The following is an 18,804-nucleotide window of genomic DNA, read 5'->3' as shown; positions in this document are numbered from 1 at the left end:
TAATAAGAAGGTATACTGTGTTAAGTAAATTCATGTATTCCAACTTGTGTCCGCCACAAAATTAACAGACAGGCAAAAGCAGATCAGTAAAGTGAAGGGCTTCCTCGAATCTCTCTATGTTAACATGTTCTAAGTTGTAGTTTACACTACTGATCAGACAAAATTAACTCATTCTGACATTAAATTAATCTGAAGTCAGAAGTGCAATGGAAACAAAAGTGGTAAGTGAAAAGCAAATATTGAACTTGAACTACATATAAAAGCATACAATGACACATGCAGTCTACGTGTAATTGAGTCTATTCCGACAAATACTGTTAAGCACGACTATAGCAATGAATATAAGTTTATGATGTAATGCAGTGGGGAGGAATATACATGTTTATCTGGTCACAGATGGAAAAGCATGCCCAATTTAAATGCATACTGGTGAGGAGAAAATACCATTAATTCAACCATTGCAGGAATATTACTTAATAGAATGGAACAGACAGTAGATCATAGAAGACACCCATTACATCATAGTTTGTTTTAACTGCTAATCAATGAGAGAAGTTGAATATCAGTAAGCTTTCCTGCAAATTAAAATTAGTTGTGTAGCACTATCAGCTTGTAGACATTAGTAGTTTTTTTTCTACTTTTAGCTAAATAAAAAGAAAAAATTAAAATTAAACTCAATAGCCGTCACATTCCAGTTTTAACTATAGAATGCTATTAGAGCACATCTGACAGATTCCAGGTTTCAATAAGCTTTCAGTCAAATATGCCAGTTCTTTTCACTTTAATTTTGCATTCAGATCATCTTGTAATGGGCCTGAACAATGTCGCTCAAGGTTAGGAGATGAACTTCTCATACCTCCTGCAAGACCTGGGCATGTCCAGATGAAGGTTTATGTCCTTAAGCCTGATGTTTGAGGTGGCGTCTGGTCACTTTTCTTGAGAGGGTTAAATTGTTTTTTCCAATGCAGAACGTTTTGCATTTTGTGGAGCTTCCACGGTATACCTCAAAGCTGTTACTGTAGTCACATCTGACAGTGCCGACATTTCTTTTTCGTATCTAGACGTATGAAGTAATTATTTTGTCTCAAAAATACATCATCTGCAGTCTTGGGGGTTGCAGAGAATGGTATCTACCTGCAGCTCTGTGGATGCAGTCATTTCTTTTTTGACTCAGTTTCTAATATTTCTTCCTTTTCGATAAATAAAGGGTAGTAGAGGGTCCAATTCCTGACCAATATATCTGTTTTCCCTCATGATGCTCCAGTGTTATCATTTTTCTTTTTATTACATGTGAATCCTTGGATTAAGTTGGGATACTACCTTCATTTTTGTCTTTTTTCACACTGATAATTGGCTGGGTGTCCCGTGATGATTTCTTTCTGGGGGGGGGGGGGGGTTCAACAGAGCTAGATTTTATTTGAGGAGTTTTATAGGTACCACTGTGCTGGCCACCAAATTCTCGTATTATCTTTCCAAAAAATCTTTCTACAGTTGATCCAGGCTGGTGAGAAATTTGCTCCATCTCTTTAGTTCCTTGTGATTTGTTGACATTTTTCTAAGAAATTTTGGGGTTCATGCCATTAGTGCGTAGAAGTAGATTCACTTGTGTAATTCACAACTGTAATTCACAATTTGTGTGCAATTCACAATTCTTGTGCTTCTCATTTTTATCCTTAGAGATGGTGATGTCCAGGAGTTAAACCTTATTGCAAGTATAGTGGTAGATTAAGTGTACAAAGTCCGTGGTGCTTTTGATGTAGAAAGAGCAGATGTGCTGCATGCCCAAAGAGCCTTTCCATATGATAGATAAGTCAATAAAATAATAGTAACAATCCAAACAGTAAGAGAATTGAAGTAAAGCTGGTGCTCTCCTCCCATCTTGCTAAAGCTATAGTGGCTACGCTGTGAGCCATAGCTGTGCCTATAGCTACCCCACTGGTTTATCTATCATTTCTGATTGACAAAATAGTTGTTGGGGATTATGATGTCCAGAATATTCCCAATAGCTTCAATTTTGGTATGTTTGCCATTCTTGAGACCATGTACTCTTTCAGAGCATCAATACAGTAGTTATGAGGAAAAATGCTGTATAAAGCTTCCACAGCAATAGTGACTAGTGCAGTCTCTGGGTGTAGTTTTATTCCTTTGCTTTTTTTTTTATTTCAATAAATTGAACGAGTCATATCGAGATGTTTAACCTTAAAATTCTATATAAACTGATAAAGGCTCAGTGGTTGAACCACCACCTGCCACCACTGGGTGATGAGGAGAGTTTATCCACATTTTTGTGAGGTTTATGGATGCCAAAAATTGCAGTGTCTGCAAATATTGCGCTTCTTGTTCTGTTGATTGGAGGTTTGTTGCTGAAAGCATACTTCATGTTCAATTCTAAGTTGTTGATTATGTGGGGTTTTGTCTGATAGGAATGTTCTGCTGATCAACAGAAAATCCAGTTGTTTATAAACATCTTGTGCTAAAATTCGTGTGCCTAAAGAAAACCGTATTTAATAAGGCTGGCAATTAGTGTTAGTTCTACCAAGACTGGCCTTGAAGTTGAAAAAAATCTGCATCACATTGGTAGTCAGGCCTGTTAAGATGGCTGAAGTCATTGTTTGCAGATTTTTTGTTTTTCTTTTTTATAAACTGTTGTATTTGTAGTAGTTTTTGTTTCTTGCCAGCTTTCTAAGTTTCCTGGTTTTGATATTTTGCTCAAATTTGGCCAGCATCTTTTTCAAGAGTATTAATAATTCTGATTAGAAAACATTTTGAAATAGAGGTCTTGCTTTCATTTCTAGTTCCATAATGGATGCTTTGAGTATGGCTTGTTGCCTTTTGTTGTTCTCCAGAATGGTTTCAGTTATTTTTATTTATTTATTTCAATATCCTTTGTTGATCAGGTTAGTCCCGTTGGGCTGGTAGCCTCTTTTCAGGCAAGATTCAAGGTGGTATTTACACTACTAGGTTAAATTTGGCCAGAGCATCAGGGAACCTCTCCTATGCTTAGTAATAGGTGGAAGCATGTGTGTGACATAACAGACCTTCCTGTTCCAGGCACGGAGTTAGCCTGCCGAAACAGGGAGAAAACGGGGCTGATTCAGCTTTTGCTGAAACTGGAATGAAAGTTGCTGAAAATGTAGTTGAAATGGTAGAATCACTACCAAAAGTTTTTTTTCCTGATGATGTGGGTGCAGAAGAGACAGTGACATTGGAGGAAAAGAAGATTTTAGCTGAAACAGAGATGGATTCAGAGTAGATTGAAGGAGAGAGAGTTACTTCAGAAAAATGCACTATTACAACCCTCCAAATCGAAGGGGGGGGGGGGAGCTTGCAGGATAATTATTTGGAAGAAATGGTAAACTAAAATGAGCCAGAAAGTAGAGCAGCAGTTTCTTGGAGCGGCATCATGGAAAAAATAGAAGAAAAAGGAGAAGAGACTGCCAGAAAATATTCCAGACACAAAAACTTGTGCACAAACTGTAGGAAAAGGAAGGAAGAAAGAAATAAACAAAAAAGTATACACTACGTGTCAGCAGTAAAGACAGATGTTTGGACAGGTATGAGGTTTAGGACACTGTCACAGCACCTCTGGGTGTTAAAGCAAAAACAGTAAGAGCATTTAATTTTAAATTAAGACACAGATTTCTTTTATCTTTATATTTGAGACAGGGAAGGCCATGGAACATTTCTGGGGTGTATATGAGCAAAAGACAAGTATTTATCCATTGTCAGAATATGTGGTGCAAAGTTTTTCACACAAGCAAAACAAAGAATAATGATCCAGTTTAGAACAGAAGCTGAAGCAAAAGAACTGAAAGAACATTTAACTATATGTAAAGAAGTAATGGCCACTACAAAAATATACAATGACAGAGGACTATTGACTGGGGGATGGGAATGTGGGACAATACTGAAAATGGACAATGATATGCGTGCATTTATTATTGTTCATGTTAATAGGGGGTTTATGAAATACATGGGTCAACCAAAGATGTTATTTTTATGATAATTTAATCAATGAACTTGATAAAAGATGTTATGTGGCAAAATAGGGCATAATGCAAAACATGTGGCAATACTGGTCATTCATGGTTAGAATGTGAAATGAATATGCAGGAAAATGAAAATGAAGTTAGACAGGAGGAAGAGATAGAAGAATGTGTTACAGAAGAAAATATACAAAAAGATGCGACTTATACAGAGGTTGTACATGTAATAACAGAAAGAGGAGACAAGTGAGGAAGAGGCTAAGTGGCATACAGTAAGAAAAAATAATTCAATAGGGGAAAAAAAGAGTTAAAGAAAGGAAAAGAAAATTCAAAAATATAATGCTTAAAGAAACTAATAAAAGAAAGAATAAAAATGTTGTTATACTAACTGTTCTTAAAAGCTAAAAATATTAGCTTTAAATGTAAAAAGTACGAAAAATCTTAAGAGGAGAATAGTTATATTACAGTGGTGTGCTTTAGTAGACGTACATATTGTTTTCGAAGATATCAGATTATTAACAGAGGAAGAAAGAACCCAAACTGAAAAACTTTGGCATGGTGTGGTAGTTTGGAACATGGGAAAAAATATGCTCGGGCATATGTACATTATTGTCAAGGAAGCATTAAATTATTAGATACAACCATAGTGGAACTGGACGGATTATGGTAATAGAATTGAGATGGAAATAATATGTATAAATTATAGCTTTATATGCATGTAACAAGAGAGAGAAATGAGGTTTAAAAATATTCTTTAATATGTTTGTGTAAATACGGATATTATAGCGGTGGGTGATTTTAATTGTAATTTAAGAAAAAATAAGAGCAATTGTGATATTAAAATAGTTAAAGAAATTATGAAACGTGGAAAGTTGAGTGTATGGGAGAAAAACCACTGGACCTACAAAAGGAATGAAATTAAGACAGCAACTGATTGTTTTATATCTGATAGTTTACAAGTAAAAAAGGAATCAAGTATGCTGGATTTTCAGATCATGTGGTTACATATGGGTTAAAGTACAGGAAAATGAAGAAGACATAAGACAAGAAAAAGAAGTAGAGAATTAATGAAAAGGAATTAGATTTAGTGCAGAAAAAATAACTTCTAGAATTATGGAAAAATTATAAAATAATCCTCCTCCCCTCTTCCCATTTTTTCTACATGGGGTTGGGGTATCATGTTAACTGTCGCCAACTCCCTTGATTCACTGCCACACTCCTGCCTTCAACACTCATGCCAGACTGTTGCAGATCTTTCACACAATCCATCCACCTCTTTGCTGGACGTCATCGCTTCCTCTTACCTTCTTCCTGTCTGTCCCAAATCTTCCTCACCAGATTGTCTTCTTTTCTACAATGTGCCCAAACCACCGAAATCTGTTGTCTTTGATCTTTTCGGCAATCTTCTACTAGAAGGCAATCTACTTCGGCTTCTGCTCTTATGTCCTCATGTCTTCATCTGTCCCACAGTGTGCATCCTACCACCTTTCTCAGGCACTTCATTTCTAGCTTCAACTGTTCTGCCTTTACTGTTCAGGTTTCTACTGTAGTACTGGTCGCACCACTGTCTTGTACACCTTACTTTTCAGCTTCTTTCACATTCTTCTTTCATTGACTACACCTGATACTCTATGCCAGTTAGCTGCAGCCCCTCTCATTCTAGCTCGGACCTCTTCATTCAGATTACCCTTCTCCTCAACCACCCCTCCAGATACTTGAAGCTGTTCACCTGTTCAACTATCTTCCCTTCTCTCTCTCTATTCCTCAGCTTCCAACTTCCCAAATTTGCTGCCATTACCACCGTCTTATCTGTGCTTAAGTTTCATCCCATGTGCCTTCAGATTTGCATTCCATTCTCCTATCCTTTGCTGAAGTTGTAGCTCAGAGTCTGCCTGTACTGCCATATCGTCTGCATACCGCATCTTTGTTAATCTGTCCCCTCCAACCTGTTTGCTAATGTAGTCTGTCACCAGTATGAACAGCAGTGGGCTGAGAGCTGAACCCTGGTGTACACCCGCTCCCATTGGGAACCCCTCTGAGGCCGAACACCTTTCGTACTTGAGTCACTGGTCCTTGTATATAGCCTGCACTAATTCTACCAATATTTCTGAGACTTCAAACCACCACAGTACTGCCAAGATCACCTTTCCTGGGACCTTGTCATATGCTTTCTCCAAGTCTAAGAATGCCCAGTTGGACACCCTCCTCATTTCTAGCTTCTTCTCAATTATCTGTCTCTATGCAAACATCAGGTCAATTGTGCTGCATCCTGATCTGAATCCAAACTGCTCATCTCCCATTCTACTACTCTGCATATCCGTTTATCAAACACCCTCTCCAGAACTTTCATGCAATGTGGTAGGAGTTTGATTGCCCACAGTTGTGAATGTCCCCTTTGTTCTTGTACACTGGCATGAGTATGCTTATTCCCCAGTCATATGTGATAGGCCTTTCTCTCTACACTGCTATTAGTACACTCAGGAGCCATTTCTCCCCTATCTCACCCCATCATCTTTATCATATCTGCTGTTACCTCATCTGAGCCTGCTGCTTTCCCAGACTTCATCTTCCTTAGGGCTGTTCTTACTTCTTCTAAGGTGGGCTCCTCTTCTCTCATTGCAGGCGTTTTCTCGGGCAGTACAGCTTCTGTGGGGTTTTCTTCATTCAGATGTTTTAAAAGAACTGGACTGCTTGGTGGCTTAATTTTAAAGATAAATATAAAAAAGTGTTTTTAGAATGTATGAGGAAGAAAACAAGAGAGAGAGAGATACAAGATTTAAGTCATGAAACATTCAGAGATGTATGAAAGAATTCCTTTGATGAAAATGAGAAATATGCAACATGAATTGAATTAAAATTAACTTGTATAAAAAATATTGTTTATGAGGTAGCACATGAGTAAAATAATAACGGAAGGAAAAATAAGAGAATTAAAGAATAAGGAAGGTAAGCAAATAAGACAGCAAGGATGACGTTAAGAAATAAAACAGTATGTACTGGAATTATCTGTTAAGAGAAGAAAACGTGGAACAAATGTACAAAGGTGAAAAATTAAATAATGAAGATAATGGGCATTTAGAACAAAAAATATAAAAGAACTGAATGAAATTGTATAAAATATTAACATGAATTCTGCAACAGAACGGGACGGAGTTGAATAAGGTATTATAAAGAAATGAAGTGGCAAAAAATAATTTTTGTAGAGGTTATGAATGAATGGTTAGAAACCGAAATTAAACAGAAATATGTACAACAGTTATAAAATTAAGATTTAAAAAGGAAACGAGAGGAGATAAAAATCTGGAGATCTATAACATTGAGTAACACAGATTACAAAATTATGAGAATAGTAATAAAACGGTTACAAAAATGTATACAATATATGACCAAAATGTATTAGGAAGAAAAAGGAAAAGGAAGTCAAGCTTATTATGGATAAGAGAAATAACTGAAATAAATAAAAATGTAGAAGTGAAGGTTATGATATGGCATACAAGTAAAGCGTATGACAATATCTAATATAAATCATTATGGGAATTACGTAGATATAAAATGTAAGCCAAAAATATTAGAAGTACTAAATCTGTCTACGAAAAGAACTATGTGAAACCAAATGTAAATGGTTGGATTGGGGAAGAAATAAAGTAGAATGTGGAATAAAGCAGGGATGCCCAGCTAGTAGTGTAATCTTATCATTGGTTATAAATGTAATAGTGAGGGAAATTAACAAAATGTTAAGTAGACATGGATACAAAATGTACAGTTGCCGATAATGTACAATTATAAAGATGACATTGTACTAACTGTTAAAAATAAAGTATGTATGGAAAAAGTAAATGAAACATTAAGTATAAATATAAAAAAGGCTGAAGTATAAATACAGAGAAATGTAAAAGGACCTGGTTTTGAAATTATGACAGGCATTGCATTCAATGAAATATATAGCTATATTAGGAATATTATTTGGAAGAAATGAATACAAACAATGGGATAATGTACTCAAAGAAGTAAAGGATATGACTTCTTTGAAAATCATATAGATTTTCATATAGGAAAAAGCACACTTGTTAAACACCATGGCAATAGGAATGGTTGCTTATATTGCTAACACCTACAGGATTCTTATTAAGTATGAAAAGGAACTAATGATTCTGTTTTCTTTTATATGGGCTCTAGACTGAATCCAGTCAAGACAGAGATTCTATGTATAAAAGAGCAAAGTGGCTTGGGTTTTGTAAACCTAATAGTACATGCAGCATCTTTAATTTTATATAAAATATTAAAAGGAATTATGAAGGAAAATAAAAACTTGGTATAAATGACACTACATTATAAATGCAAAGAATTGTGGGAAGGAATGGAAGTAAAAAAAAAAAAAAAAAAAAAGTAAAATCACTGTGAACGAAGAAATGAAAGAGTACCAGAACAAAAAGTATATGAGGAAAATAAAGGAATGGTACTTTTAAACATTTTACTGCATTGATCCATGGAAAGATTTAGAAATAGATAAGAAAAAAGCCAAAATGATAAAATATAATAACTATAAAAAGATTAAAGAATGTAATGATGTTTTATGGAGATTATCTACTAGATAATTGCCTGTTAAGGCAAATATGCCATATAAGAAAAAGCAAAACAGAATATGCAACAAATATGGAGAGTTTGAGACTACTCAGCAGGTGTTTTTGAAATGTGTAAACATAATAGGGTGAAAAATGTGTTAAAATTTGAGCAAATAAATATGGACATAATAGATTTTGGTTATGTTGTACAAAAACAGGAGGAAGTGAGGAAAAAGACAGAATAATATTTTATGTTTCATAGACTATATGGAACTCAAAATGAAATTAAATACAATGGAAAATAAACTTTGACAAAGATTCTGAAAAAAAAATTTTGGTTCTGAATAAAAAAAGAGTGAGAGGATGCCTAAACTGAAGTTTATAATGTATGGGGATTTGTAAATAGATGCAAATGTAAATATGTAATGTACATATCTATCAAGAAACCCTACTCTTTGCAGCAGGGGGAAAAGATAGGGTGTTACACATCCTGACTTCCTGTTTCCTGCCCAGGCACGAAAGGCAGCCAGGAGGAACAGGGAGAAATATGGCTGCTGACAGGCAAGGCGATCTGGAAGTTAAATGTGCTGAAAATTAAGAAAAAATGGTAGAATCGCTACCAGAAATGTTTTCAGGTGATGTGGGAACAGAAAAAATGTTCTACTGATGGTGAGGATTATCGGGAAGGAGATGGAGCTAAACACAGTAGTGGAGATGGATTCAGAAGAAAAGTTCCAGAAATAACTTAAAAGGCAGAGATAGGTTATCTCAAACCTCCAGTTGGAAGGGTTGCAGGATGAGTACCTGGAGGAGCTAATTAACCAGAGTGGGCCAGAAAGTGGAACTGCTGTATCCTGGAGTGACATTATGGAAAAACCAGAATGGGAAGAAAAAGGAAAGAGACAAAGAAGGTTCCAGAGAAAAAAGTCCCATGCTCAAACAGTGAAAGGAGCAGCTAAGGAAAAGACGGATGAAGGAAGTAAAGAAAAAAATATTTTGTTTAGGTGAGCAGTAAAAAACAAAAAAGGCCTGGACAGATAGGAGGTATAAGGCAATGTTATTGCACCTCTGGTAGTAAAAGCTTAAGAGGCAAGAGCTTTTGACTTATTTTAAAACTGGCCTATGAAAAAAAGGAGAGACTTTCCATGGTTAGAATATGTTGTGCAAGCCTTTTTCAGGCAAAAAAAAATCAATTCAGTTTAGAACTGCAGAGGGAGCAAAACATCCGAGAGAATATTTGTTGACATTATGTAGATGGACTATTTGTTGACAATATGTAAAGAAGTGGTGGGCACTACTAAAATCTATGATGAGAGAGGATTATGGACTGGTGGAGGAGAATGTGAAATAACTTTAAAAATGGAAAATGACAATACAATACACATACCTAGTATTAATATGCATGGCAATAGATGTTTGTGAGGTACAGAGGACAATCAATTTTTGTGGAAAAGTGACCATTTAATTAATGAATGCGACAATATGTTAATGTGATCAGACAGGTCATAATGCAAAGAAATGTAAAGTTAAATGTAAGAAATGTGGTAATACAGGACATTCATGGTTAGAATGTGAGACAAATACAAGAAAATTAAAACAATGAAATGAGATTATATACAAAAAAGGGTCAGGAAAGAATGTTATACAAGAACGCACAATACAACAAGAAAAATGGTATTTAAATTGAAAGGGAAAGAGAAAGAAAAAAAGACAGATGAAACAAGTGAAGAGTCAAAGAAGCGTACTGTAAAATGCAAGAAAAATTTAACAGGAAAGAGTTAGGGAAAGAAAAAATATAATGGTGAGAAAAGAAAGGTAAGAAGATTATTCTAATAACTGTTCTATAAAAGCTGAAAATATTAGCTTTGAATGTGAACAGTATGAAGAATATTAAGAGAATTAGTATTTTACAATGGTGTGCTACAGTAGATGCTCAAGTAATTATTAGAAAATTTTAGAAAGCTAACAGAAGGGTGTAAACAGGAAAAACTTTGGAATGGTACTGTTCTTCAGAATATAGGCAAAGAAACGTGTTCAGGTACATGTAAACTATGCCAACAAAATTTAAAAATATTAGATGTTATAATAGTAGAACTGGGCCGAAAAACAGTAGTGGATACAAGATGGGAAAATATATATATTAGACTAATAGTTTATATGCATATGGGACAAAAATAGAAACAATATTTAAATGTATACCTAATTATGTCTGTTAACATGAATATAATAATGACAGGTGACTAACTGTAATTTGAGAAATAAAAATAGTTGTGATGTTAAAATGGTTACTGAAATTATGAAAAGTGGAAAATTAAAAAATATAGGAAAATAAACACTGGACTTAAAAGAAATTAAATTTATCAAAAGGCCTACAAAAATTACACAAAAAGGAATTAAATATAATGGGTTATCTGATCATGTGGCAATCTGGATAAGAATTCATGAAAATGAGGAATATTAAAATAGGAAAAGTCATAAAGAGATTCAGGAGAAAGAAAAGTAATTAAGGCAACATGTCGGTATGAGATTTTAATTTTTAAAAAATTGGGACAACATGGTGGATTCAATTAAAAAATACAAAAATGTATTTTAGAATGTATAGAAAAGGAAAAAATGGAATACAAAAATATTTAAAAACTTCATAGATAAGACAAATTGTTTCATGAAAAAGAATTGTACAGAAGAAATCAGGATAAGGTTGATAAATTGTTATACAAGCAAAAATACTGCTTACAAGGAAAAAAAAGAAGTGCCGTACATATCTTTCATTTTACTATCTTGCATAACAGAATTAAGAAATAAAGGAAAAAGTTACAAAAACAAGGAGAAATGTAATGTATGAAATAATTAAATAACGTGCATTAATCTTTTATAGTAAAAAAGAAGTAAACAGAAAAAATGTATAACGGTGAAAAATTAAATAAGGAAGATAATGAATATTTAGAGGGAAAATGCATATAAATGAGTTGAATGAGATAATGAAAGATATAAACATTAATTCAGCTACAGGTTTGGATGGAAATGACTATAGTATGTACAAAGAAATGCATGACTGGCAAAAAATGATGTTTACAGAAGTAATTAATGAGTGGCTACAAAGAGAAAGTATAAAGAAATGTGCATAGGTATTATAAAATTTATATTAAAAAAGCAGATAACGAAATAAAAAAATGGAGATCAATTCCATTGAACAACAAATATTTTTATGAGAACAGTAACTAAGACTACAATGTAAAACAGAAAGATTACATGATCAGAATTTGTTTGGGAGAAAAGGAAAGGAGAGTCAAGACCTATTGTGGATAAGTGCAGTAATTGATATTAATGAAAAAGTGGAAACAAAAATCATGAGAGGTAATGTCAGCAAGGCATATGATAATATTCAGTATAAAGCATTATGGGGAATTTTGGAATCATACACCATAAGTGAAAAAATATTATAAATCAATCAATATATAAAAAGAATTATGCGAAACTGAACATAAACTGTTAGATTAGGGAAGATTTGAAAAAAGCGTGTGGTATAAAACAAGGATGTCCTGCAAGCAGTATGAACTTTGTTATAATCATGAACACAGTAGTAATGGAAATTAATAAAATGTCAAGTAAGGGGGATATAGAATGATGGAGGAGATACAGTTACCGATACTGTATACTTGCATTGATGATATTGTAGTAATAGCAAAAAACAGTCTGGATGGAAAAAATTTATAAAATTGAGCACATGGTTGAAGAAAACTTGTTTAAGCATAAAGAGAAAAGCAAAGGATTCGAGTATGAAGGCATTATAAGAGGTATGGAATACAATTAAGACTATAGATATTTTGGGAATGGTATTTGGAAGGACAGAATACAGACATGAACAATGGGATAAAGTTATTAAAGAAATCAAAGCCATGATTACATTCTGGAAGACATAGGTTTTCATACAAAAAGAAAGCACATTTAATAAACACCATAATTGGTAAAATAGCTTATATTGCAAATGTTTATATGATGCCAATGAAACATGAAAATAATATGCAGACAAATATTTCATTTTCTTGGGGGTCATAACTGAACCTAGTTGAGCTGTGAATCTTTTACATGAAAGATGAACAAGGGAGATTGGGGCTGATAAATCCAATTGTGCACACAGCCTCTATGTATGTATGTATAAAGTACTAAAAGGAATAATGAAAAATAAAGATTTGACAGAAACAATGTATTGTAAATAGAGAAATTTGGAAATAAATGGAAATGAAAAAAGTAAAAGTATTAATCAAGAAATTAAAGAATTTTACAGTAAAAATGTACTGTGGAAATTAGAGAGAGAAAGTGACAGAAAAGAACAGAAGAACGGTATGTTTACATTATGACAGCCTTTTATTTGGTGGATCCATGGAAAGAGTTAGAAATAGATAAGAAAGCAATGATGACAAGAAACAAAAATTATAAAAGAATTAAAGAATGCAATGATTTTTTTTGTGAAGTTTGTCCGTAGGAAAATTACCAGTGGGGGGTAAATACACCATACAAGAGAAAACAGGACAGAATATGTAATAAATGTAAAGAACAGGAAACTACTGAATACTATTTTTTTTTTATGAGAGAGAATTCAAAAACCACGGAAAGTATTCAAAACAAGATTTGATTAAGTTATTTAAATTTTGAAATGTTAAACATGGACATGACAGAGTGTGGGTTTTATGAGACAAGATCCCAGAATGAAGCTTAATAAATAGACAGAATCAATTTCTATGTAACATGCACAGTATGGAATGAAAGACTTACTGAAATCAGATACAACGGAAAATGGGCATCGACAAAAATACTGAAAAAAAAAATGGTTTTGATTGTGGGTAAAAGAGTGAGGGGAATACTTCAAATGGAAATATCCATATACTGAATGATGTTCAAATATGTAAAAAATATGAATTGTACATATGTACACAAAAAAAAATACTCTCTTTGGTAGGTGCTCTTACATCTTTTGCACTCACCTGAGCTACCCCCAAACTCAAGAAGATGGGGCTTTTGTTTAAAGTCTTATCCAAAGGAGGTCACACTCAGGAGTACAAAACCTCTTGCGCTGCACTCCAGCATCAGCATTCAATCTACTTCGGGTGGAAATGAACCCACAGCCTTCTGCAGCAAAGGTGAGTAATGTGCTACCTGTTGGGCAGACAGTGGTTAGTTTCAATCCTGTTTCTTCTAGTAATGTTAAACTATTTGCTGTCAAAATCAGGATCCAAGTTTATTCCATATGGGTCCTTTTGTTAATGCTAACCCCTCCGGAACCATTTTTGCAAGATTTGTGCTTTTGTATGTAGAGATTATTTTTTTCATCAATGTCTCCAGTGCTTGCTGTGCCCTCCTTATTATTAACTATTCATTTTTTTTTTGGGGGGGGGGCAGGGGTGTGGTGCTATCATACAAATTCCCTTTGAAACTAGGAAGTTGGAGTGGGTCAAAAATAGTTTTACAAAGACCTTAGTCATTGCTGGGATGTGAAGGAGTGTCACCCAACTCATCTGTCAAGATGAGATACATCACCTTTCCTCTGGTAAATGATTCTGTTTAAACTCCAGGTGCAAACCTTGTTTAATAGTCCAGGACATACATGCCTAGGCAGGTGCATCTTAGTGGAATACAATATGCTCTTGGAGACTTAGATGACATGGCAACTGCTATTATATTACTAAAAAGTAAGACATCTAATTAAGTATTGATATAGTATATCAAATTATGCATGTGTGTGTATATATTTCACAAGTATAAATGAGAGAGAGAGAGACCCATGACAGACATGGGGGCATGCATGCATGTTTCACAGAGGACATCTCGCAAATCTTTAGGGCATCACAGTCAAGGTTGCACCAACCCGGACATAAAAGAAGCACATCCCCAACTGCGTTATGTAACTTTGGAAGTATTACATTTACAGCTCAAAGATGTAGGGACAGAGTTACTGACATGGGTGAGCAGGATTTAGACATTCCATGTTGTACATTTGTTATGGTGGTCAACCAAGGGATAAGGCTTAGAGGGCTCCATGACATTCATCAGAACAAATTCAAGATGCATTCATAATTGCTATGAAGAACAAGAGGACAAAAAATGATGCTTCTTTCAGCAGAGTGGGTGTGTTGCTAATGTACAACTGTTACTGCAAGTAGTACACTAACTATGCAGGGGCTATAACTGACCGTACTCCAGAGTATAAATGGCAGATGCACAGTCACACAACTTTAGATCTATACTTAAAAATAGTTTAAGCCTTAAAATATAAAGCACATTTTCAAAACAAGCATATCTTACCTGTTCAAAGTTGTGAGGCAGGTGTGCTCCAAGTCTCTTCACTAAATACCACCAAACTTCCACCTTTACAAGTACTAGTGCCTCTGTTCTCACATGGATTGAGCTTAATGGCTGCATCAAAAGCTTTAATCTTTTTGAGCTGCTCAGGATATCTGGCAAAAAATAAATACAGAAATCAGATTACAAACGTCACACAGTTAATGCATTTTCAAGGGGCACTAACTTGTTCACACCACTGCAGTTTAAAAAATTTGAACATGTTATGAATACCGTTATTATGTATCCTTAATACCTGTATGCAAAGAAAAGATGCAATAACAGAGTCAAAACTCATTATCTAGAACACAGATATAAAACTCTGACTGTGACCTAGGCAACAACAATCGGAGTAGCAGCTCAGTTGCTATAGCAGCCAGGTGTGGAGGATGAGTGAACTTCTAACACTCTCATTCACACTTACAGAAAAGGTGTTCAGCCAACTGATATACAGACACCTACCAGAGCCTCACTGTCTGCATATACAGAGAGCAGAAGCTTGCAGCTATTCTATGATGGGAGGCATACCAGCCACGCATGTGCACAGATACAACCCAGGGGCAAGATCCATCAGCTTCTATGGGGATTGGACTGTTAGGGGAATACAAACAAAAATTTCATCACTGATGCACATAGGATAGCCTCCCATGGCCATCCTTTACCCTATGGGGAACAAACGGTCAACTGGTTCTCCGACTATACAAGCAACAATCGGGTCAGCTAATCACATAGACAGCTAATGAGTGGCAAAAAGCAGGGGGCCCTAAAATTGGAAAAAGGCATTATCCACTAAAGCGCTATTAAATCATACTTACTTTAGAGTTAGAAATGCCTTAAGTACAGTTTTGTGAAGGTGCTCAAGATAATCACACATGTTTGAATAGAAAGAATTGCTGCAGTGCACTAAACAGTATCAGTAGACATGGCTGCAGGTGGATATCTGCCTTCCAGCCAGATGCTTAGAGTAGTCATGTATCCTCAAAGGGGGAAGTAAATCTAAAGTCAGTGTTGAAACCATCTGCATGATACCTGAAGTAGGCAGCATCATCCCTGCAATCTTTTTTGGAGCAAAAAGAGGATGTTGTCAAACACCCCATTTTCAAATTAAATCCTAAAAGCTTTAAATTCCAAAAGACAAACGCTGTGCGCGCTCTATTCCCACTCCAAGTGACTGCTTTACTTTTCACACTGCTGCCACTAGAGTGCAGCATTAGAGAAGTGCTTCATTCCAGACAGCAACGTACTTTGAATGATGTTAAACTATGGTTCATCTGCTTGCACTGGTGGAAGCTCAAGTGGTTGTACAAAGATCTCATGGCACCTACTGAAAAGAGTAGGGGAAGTTCCCCTATATCCAGGCCAAAGTCCCCTTGTATTAATACCACCTCATGTCTCCCCCCTGAAAAGAGGCCACTAGCCAAGAGAGGCAAAGGATGGACAGATGGAACAGATAAAGGTAGGCAGACACTAGCCAACTAAGCACCCACTTTAAATGAAGGGCTTGCAACTATTGTCCAACAAGAACTATTAAGGGGTAATAATGTAATGTCAACATAACAAATGCAGATACCTCCAAAGCACAAATACTGGTTTAACACGCACATAACACAGAGCGACACAGACTGACACACAGTAATGAGATATAAATCTGATTTCTGGGCAGTATATGGAGGGTAAGAGTTATGCAAGATCTTGCTGTAGCAGTGATCTTGCTATTCGAATATCCACGGTTATAGTGACTACCCTCACAAAAAAGCAGTAGTTCAAGATAATTTGTACTGCAGTAAATTCACGAGGAAGAAAGAGTGCCAAGCAGTATGGGGTCTGAACCACAGATATGGACAGAAGGTTACAGCATGCCCTGCAATACTGCAGTGTTAAAAGTATCCCTACTTATCAAATGAGCATTCAACTTGAAATCCTACAGAAGATGAAGACAGACATCCAATTGTCAGCTACAAAAATACTCTGGAAAGATTATGTTCCAAAGGTCTACAGTAACACCTACTTTGGTAAGAGATTCCTTGACCTGCAAATCGATGTTTTGCAGTAACTACAGCAGAAAAGGAAAGCTTGCATTCACTTTCTCTGTTTCAGACTGCTTCTACGACTACTGCTCAAGCATAACCACTCAAGGCAGTAGCTCTTCCTTGCTGTATATACAGGATCGATTTCTTACCACTTGAATATGCATTTCTGCTCTATTTCAAACAATTGTGATCGGCACTGTATTAATGATTGCTCTTCCTTTGAATTGCAACACCCCCACAATAAGGTTACTAAATATGGAATGTAGAAGGGTGAAGTTATCCCACAAGGGGGAGCAAGGGATCAACTCTTGAAAAGAAAAAAGTGGTTTGTTTCTGACTTGTATTCATTTCCTCAAGACTTGCCCACTTGTGTCCCTTTCACAATCAAGTGCATTAAAATTTGGCAGGTTCAAGCTGTTTTTGCTGAACTGTGTTTTGAAGTACACAGTCTTGTGCAATTAACCTAGCAGGGAGACCACAAATAACTGGTACATTTGTCTCAGTTCCCTGCCTCTGCCTGCTTAATACCTTATTTATTGACCAAACAGTCCAAATAAACAAAAACCTATTTTCAGCACAGGCTCAATGAGAAAAAAAAAACAGGCTATACAATTTTACAACATCAAGGCATGATGAATACAGTTTTGACAAAAAATACATATGGAAATATGTTTATGAATAAAACAAATTCATATTAGGCAGTAAAAAGAAACAGCCTTTCACATGGCCATTGAAAAAAATTTGGTTCAAATTAGCCTGATCACTTAATATGCAGTACACAAGCAATGCAATAAGTGTTCTTTGACAGAGTACGCAATGAATAACCTGGTCATACATAGTACACAGGTGTGGTGTGGATCCATCTATGACTGTAACCTAAAACCTTGCATTATATTTCACCTGGTCACAACAGCTCAATACTCATTCTCAGAATGCATATACCAATTTACTCAATTTAAGAGCAATTTTTTTCACCATGGGCCCTTCCATGTGGGCAGCAAATCCTCAAAATGTATTATTCCCTTCCAAGGTCACAGCACTGACAGACAATGTAATGCTTCCCTTGCTCTTTGGCCAAGGTGCACTAGCCTCACACTACCCAAAACCCACTAGTATATCAGCACAAATTTTGTTCCACAAAGATAGCAACAAAATGCTGAGCATGCTTTAACTTGTCAGAAGCCAGACAGTGGGACTGAGCAAGTGAAAGTAAACTCAAACAGGAAATGCAACTGTACTCTTTACCCTATACCTCTCAAGGTCTCCTCCACTTTTACTCCTGGTTAACCTCTCACCTAGCTAATCTTGCTCATTTGTATTATGTATATATAACTATACTGTAAAATCTAGTCTCGAGGCCATTTGCCTGTCTTTTACACCTAAACAAAATTGGAATAGTTTGTTTCTTTATGAATGCTACTTGTTTGTCAGTAATGCAAAGTTTCTTAGTAATTAATCATGTAACTACGTATTGTTGGAGCTTTTCTCCCCGGGCCTTCACTGAAAACGGGCTCCCCGAGCCCAGTGGACCTCCCCGATCATCAAACTGGAATAAATAAATAAATAAATAAAGCAGCAAACAGAGAATCAGATGAGCAGATTCCTTTTTACTAGGGCAAAGCCACTATTCCTATGCAGTCATTTTAGCTACACCTGTGCAGTGGTACGAGGCTTGGGAAGGTGAGCTGCAAGCTGCCATTATGTTTACTTTCAAAGAAGTTGGACTGAAACTGGCAGGTAAAACAGATGCTAAGCCTGGGGCAGGCAAATGACCTCATCAGTGCCCTGAGACAAGCATAATAGCCTCAACTTCTTCCATGCCTGCCAAGTATGAAGAAATGATTAGCTAGTTCACAATGCTTTCGGTAAAACCAGCACAAATATTGTAAT

At 35.6% G+C, this 18,804-nt stretch overlaps 1 protein-coding gene across 1 annotated transcript in view; it reads right to left on the bottom strand.

The window, feature by feature from the left end:
* Nucleotides 1–18,804, bottom strand: part of RIF1 (replication timing regulatory factor 1) — a gene marked incomplete in the record, with an annotated part of 1,305,990 nt that overhangs the window by 973,976 nt on the left and 313,210 nt on the right. Inside the window, 1 exon segment of the mRNA XM_044074885.1 lies at nucleotides 14,849–15,000. Coding sequence (XP_043930820.1) covers nucleotides 14,849–15,000 — 152 coding nt within the window.

The sequence above is a fragment of the Protopterus annectens genome, chromosome 6.part0 (assembly GCF_019279795.1).
Source record: "Protopterus annectens isolate FY-2018-M chromosome 6.part0, PAN1.0, whole genome shotgun sequence".
NCBI classification, from domain to species: Eukaryota; Metazoa; Chordata; order Ceratodontiformes; family Protopteridae; genus Protopterus; species Protopterus annectens.
The sequence above is the reverse complement of the archived record's forward strand: the minus strand, read 5'-3'. Positions and strand labels throughout refer to the sequence as shown.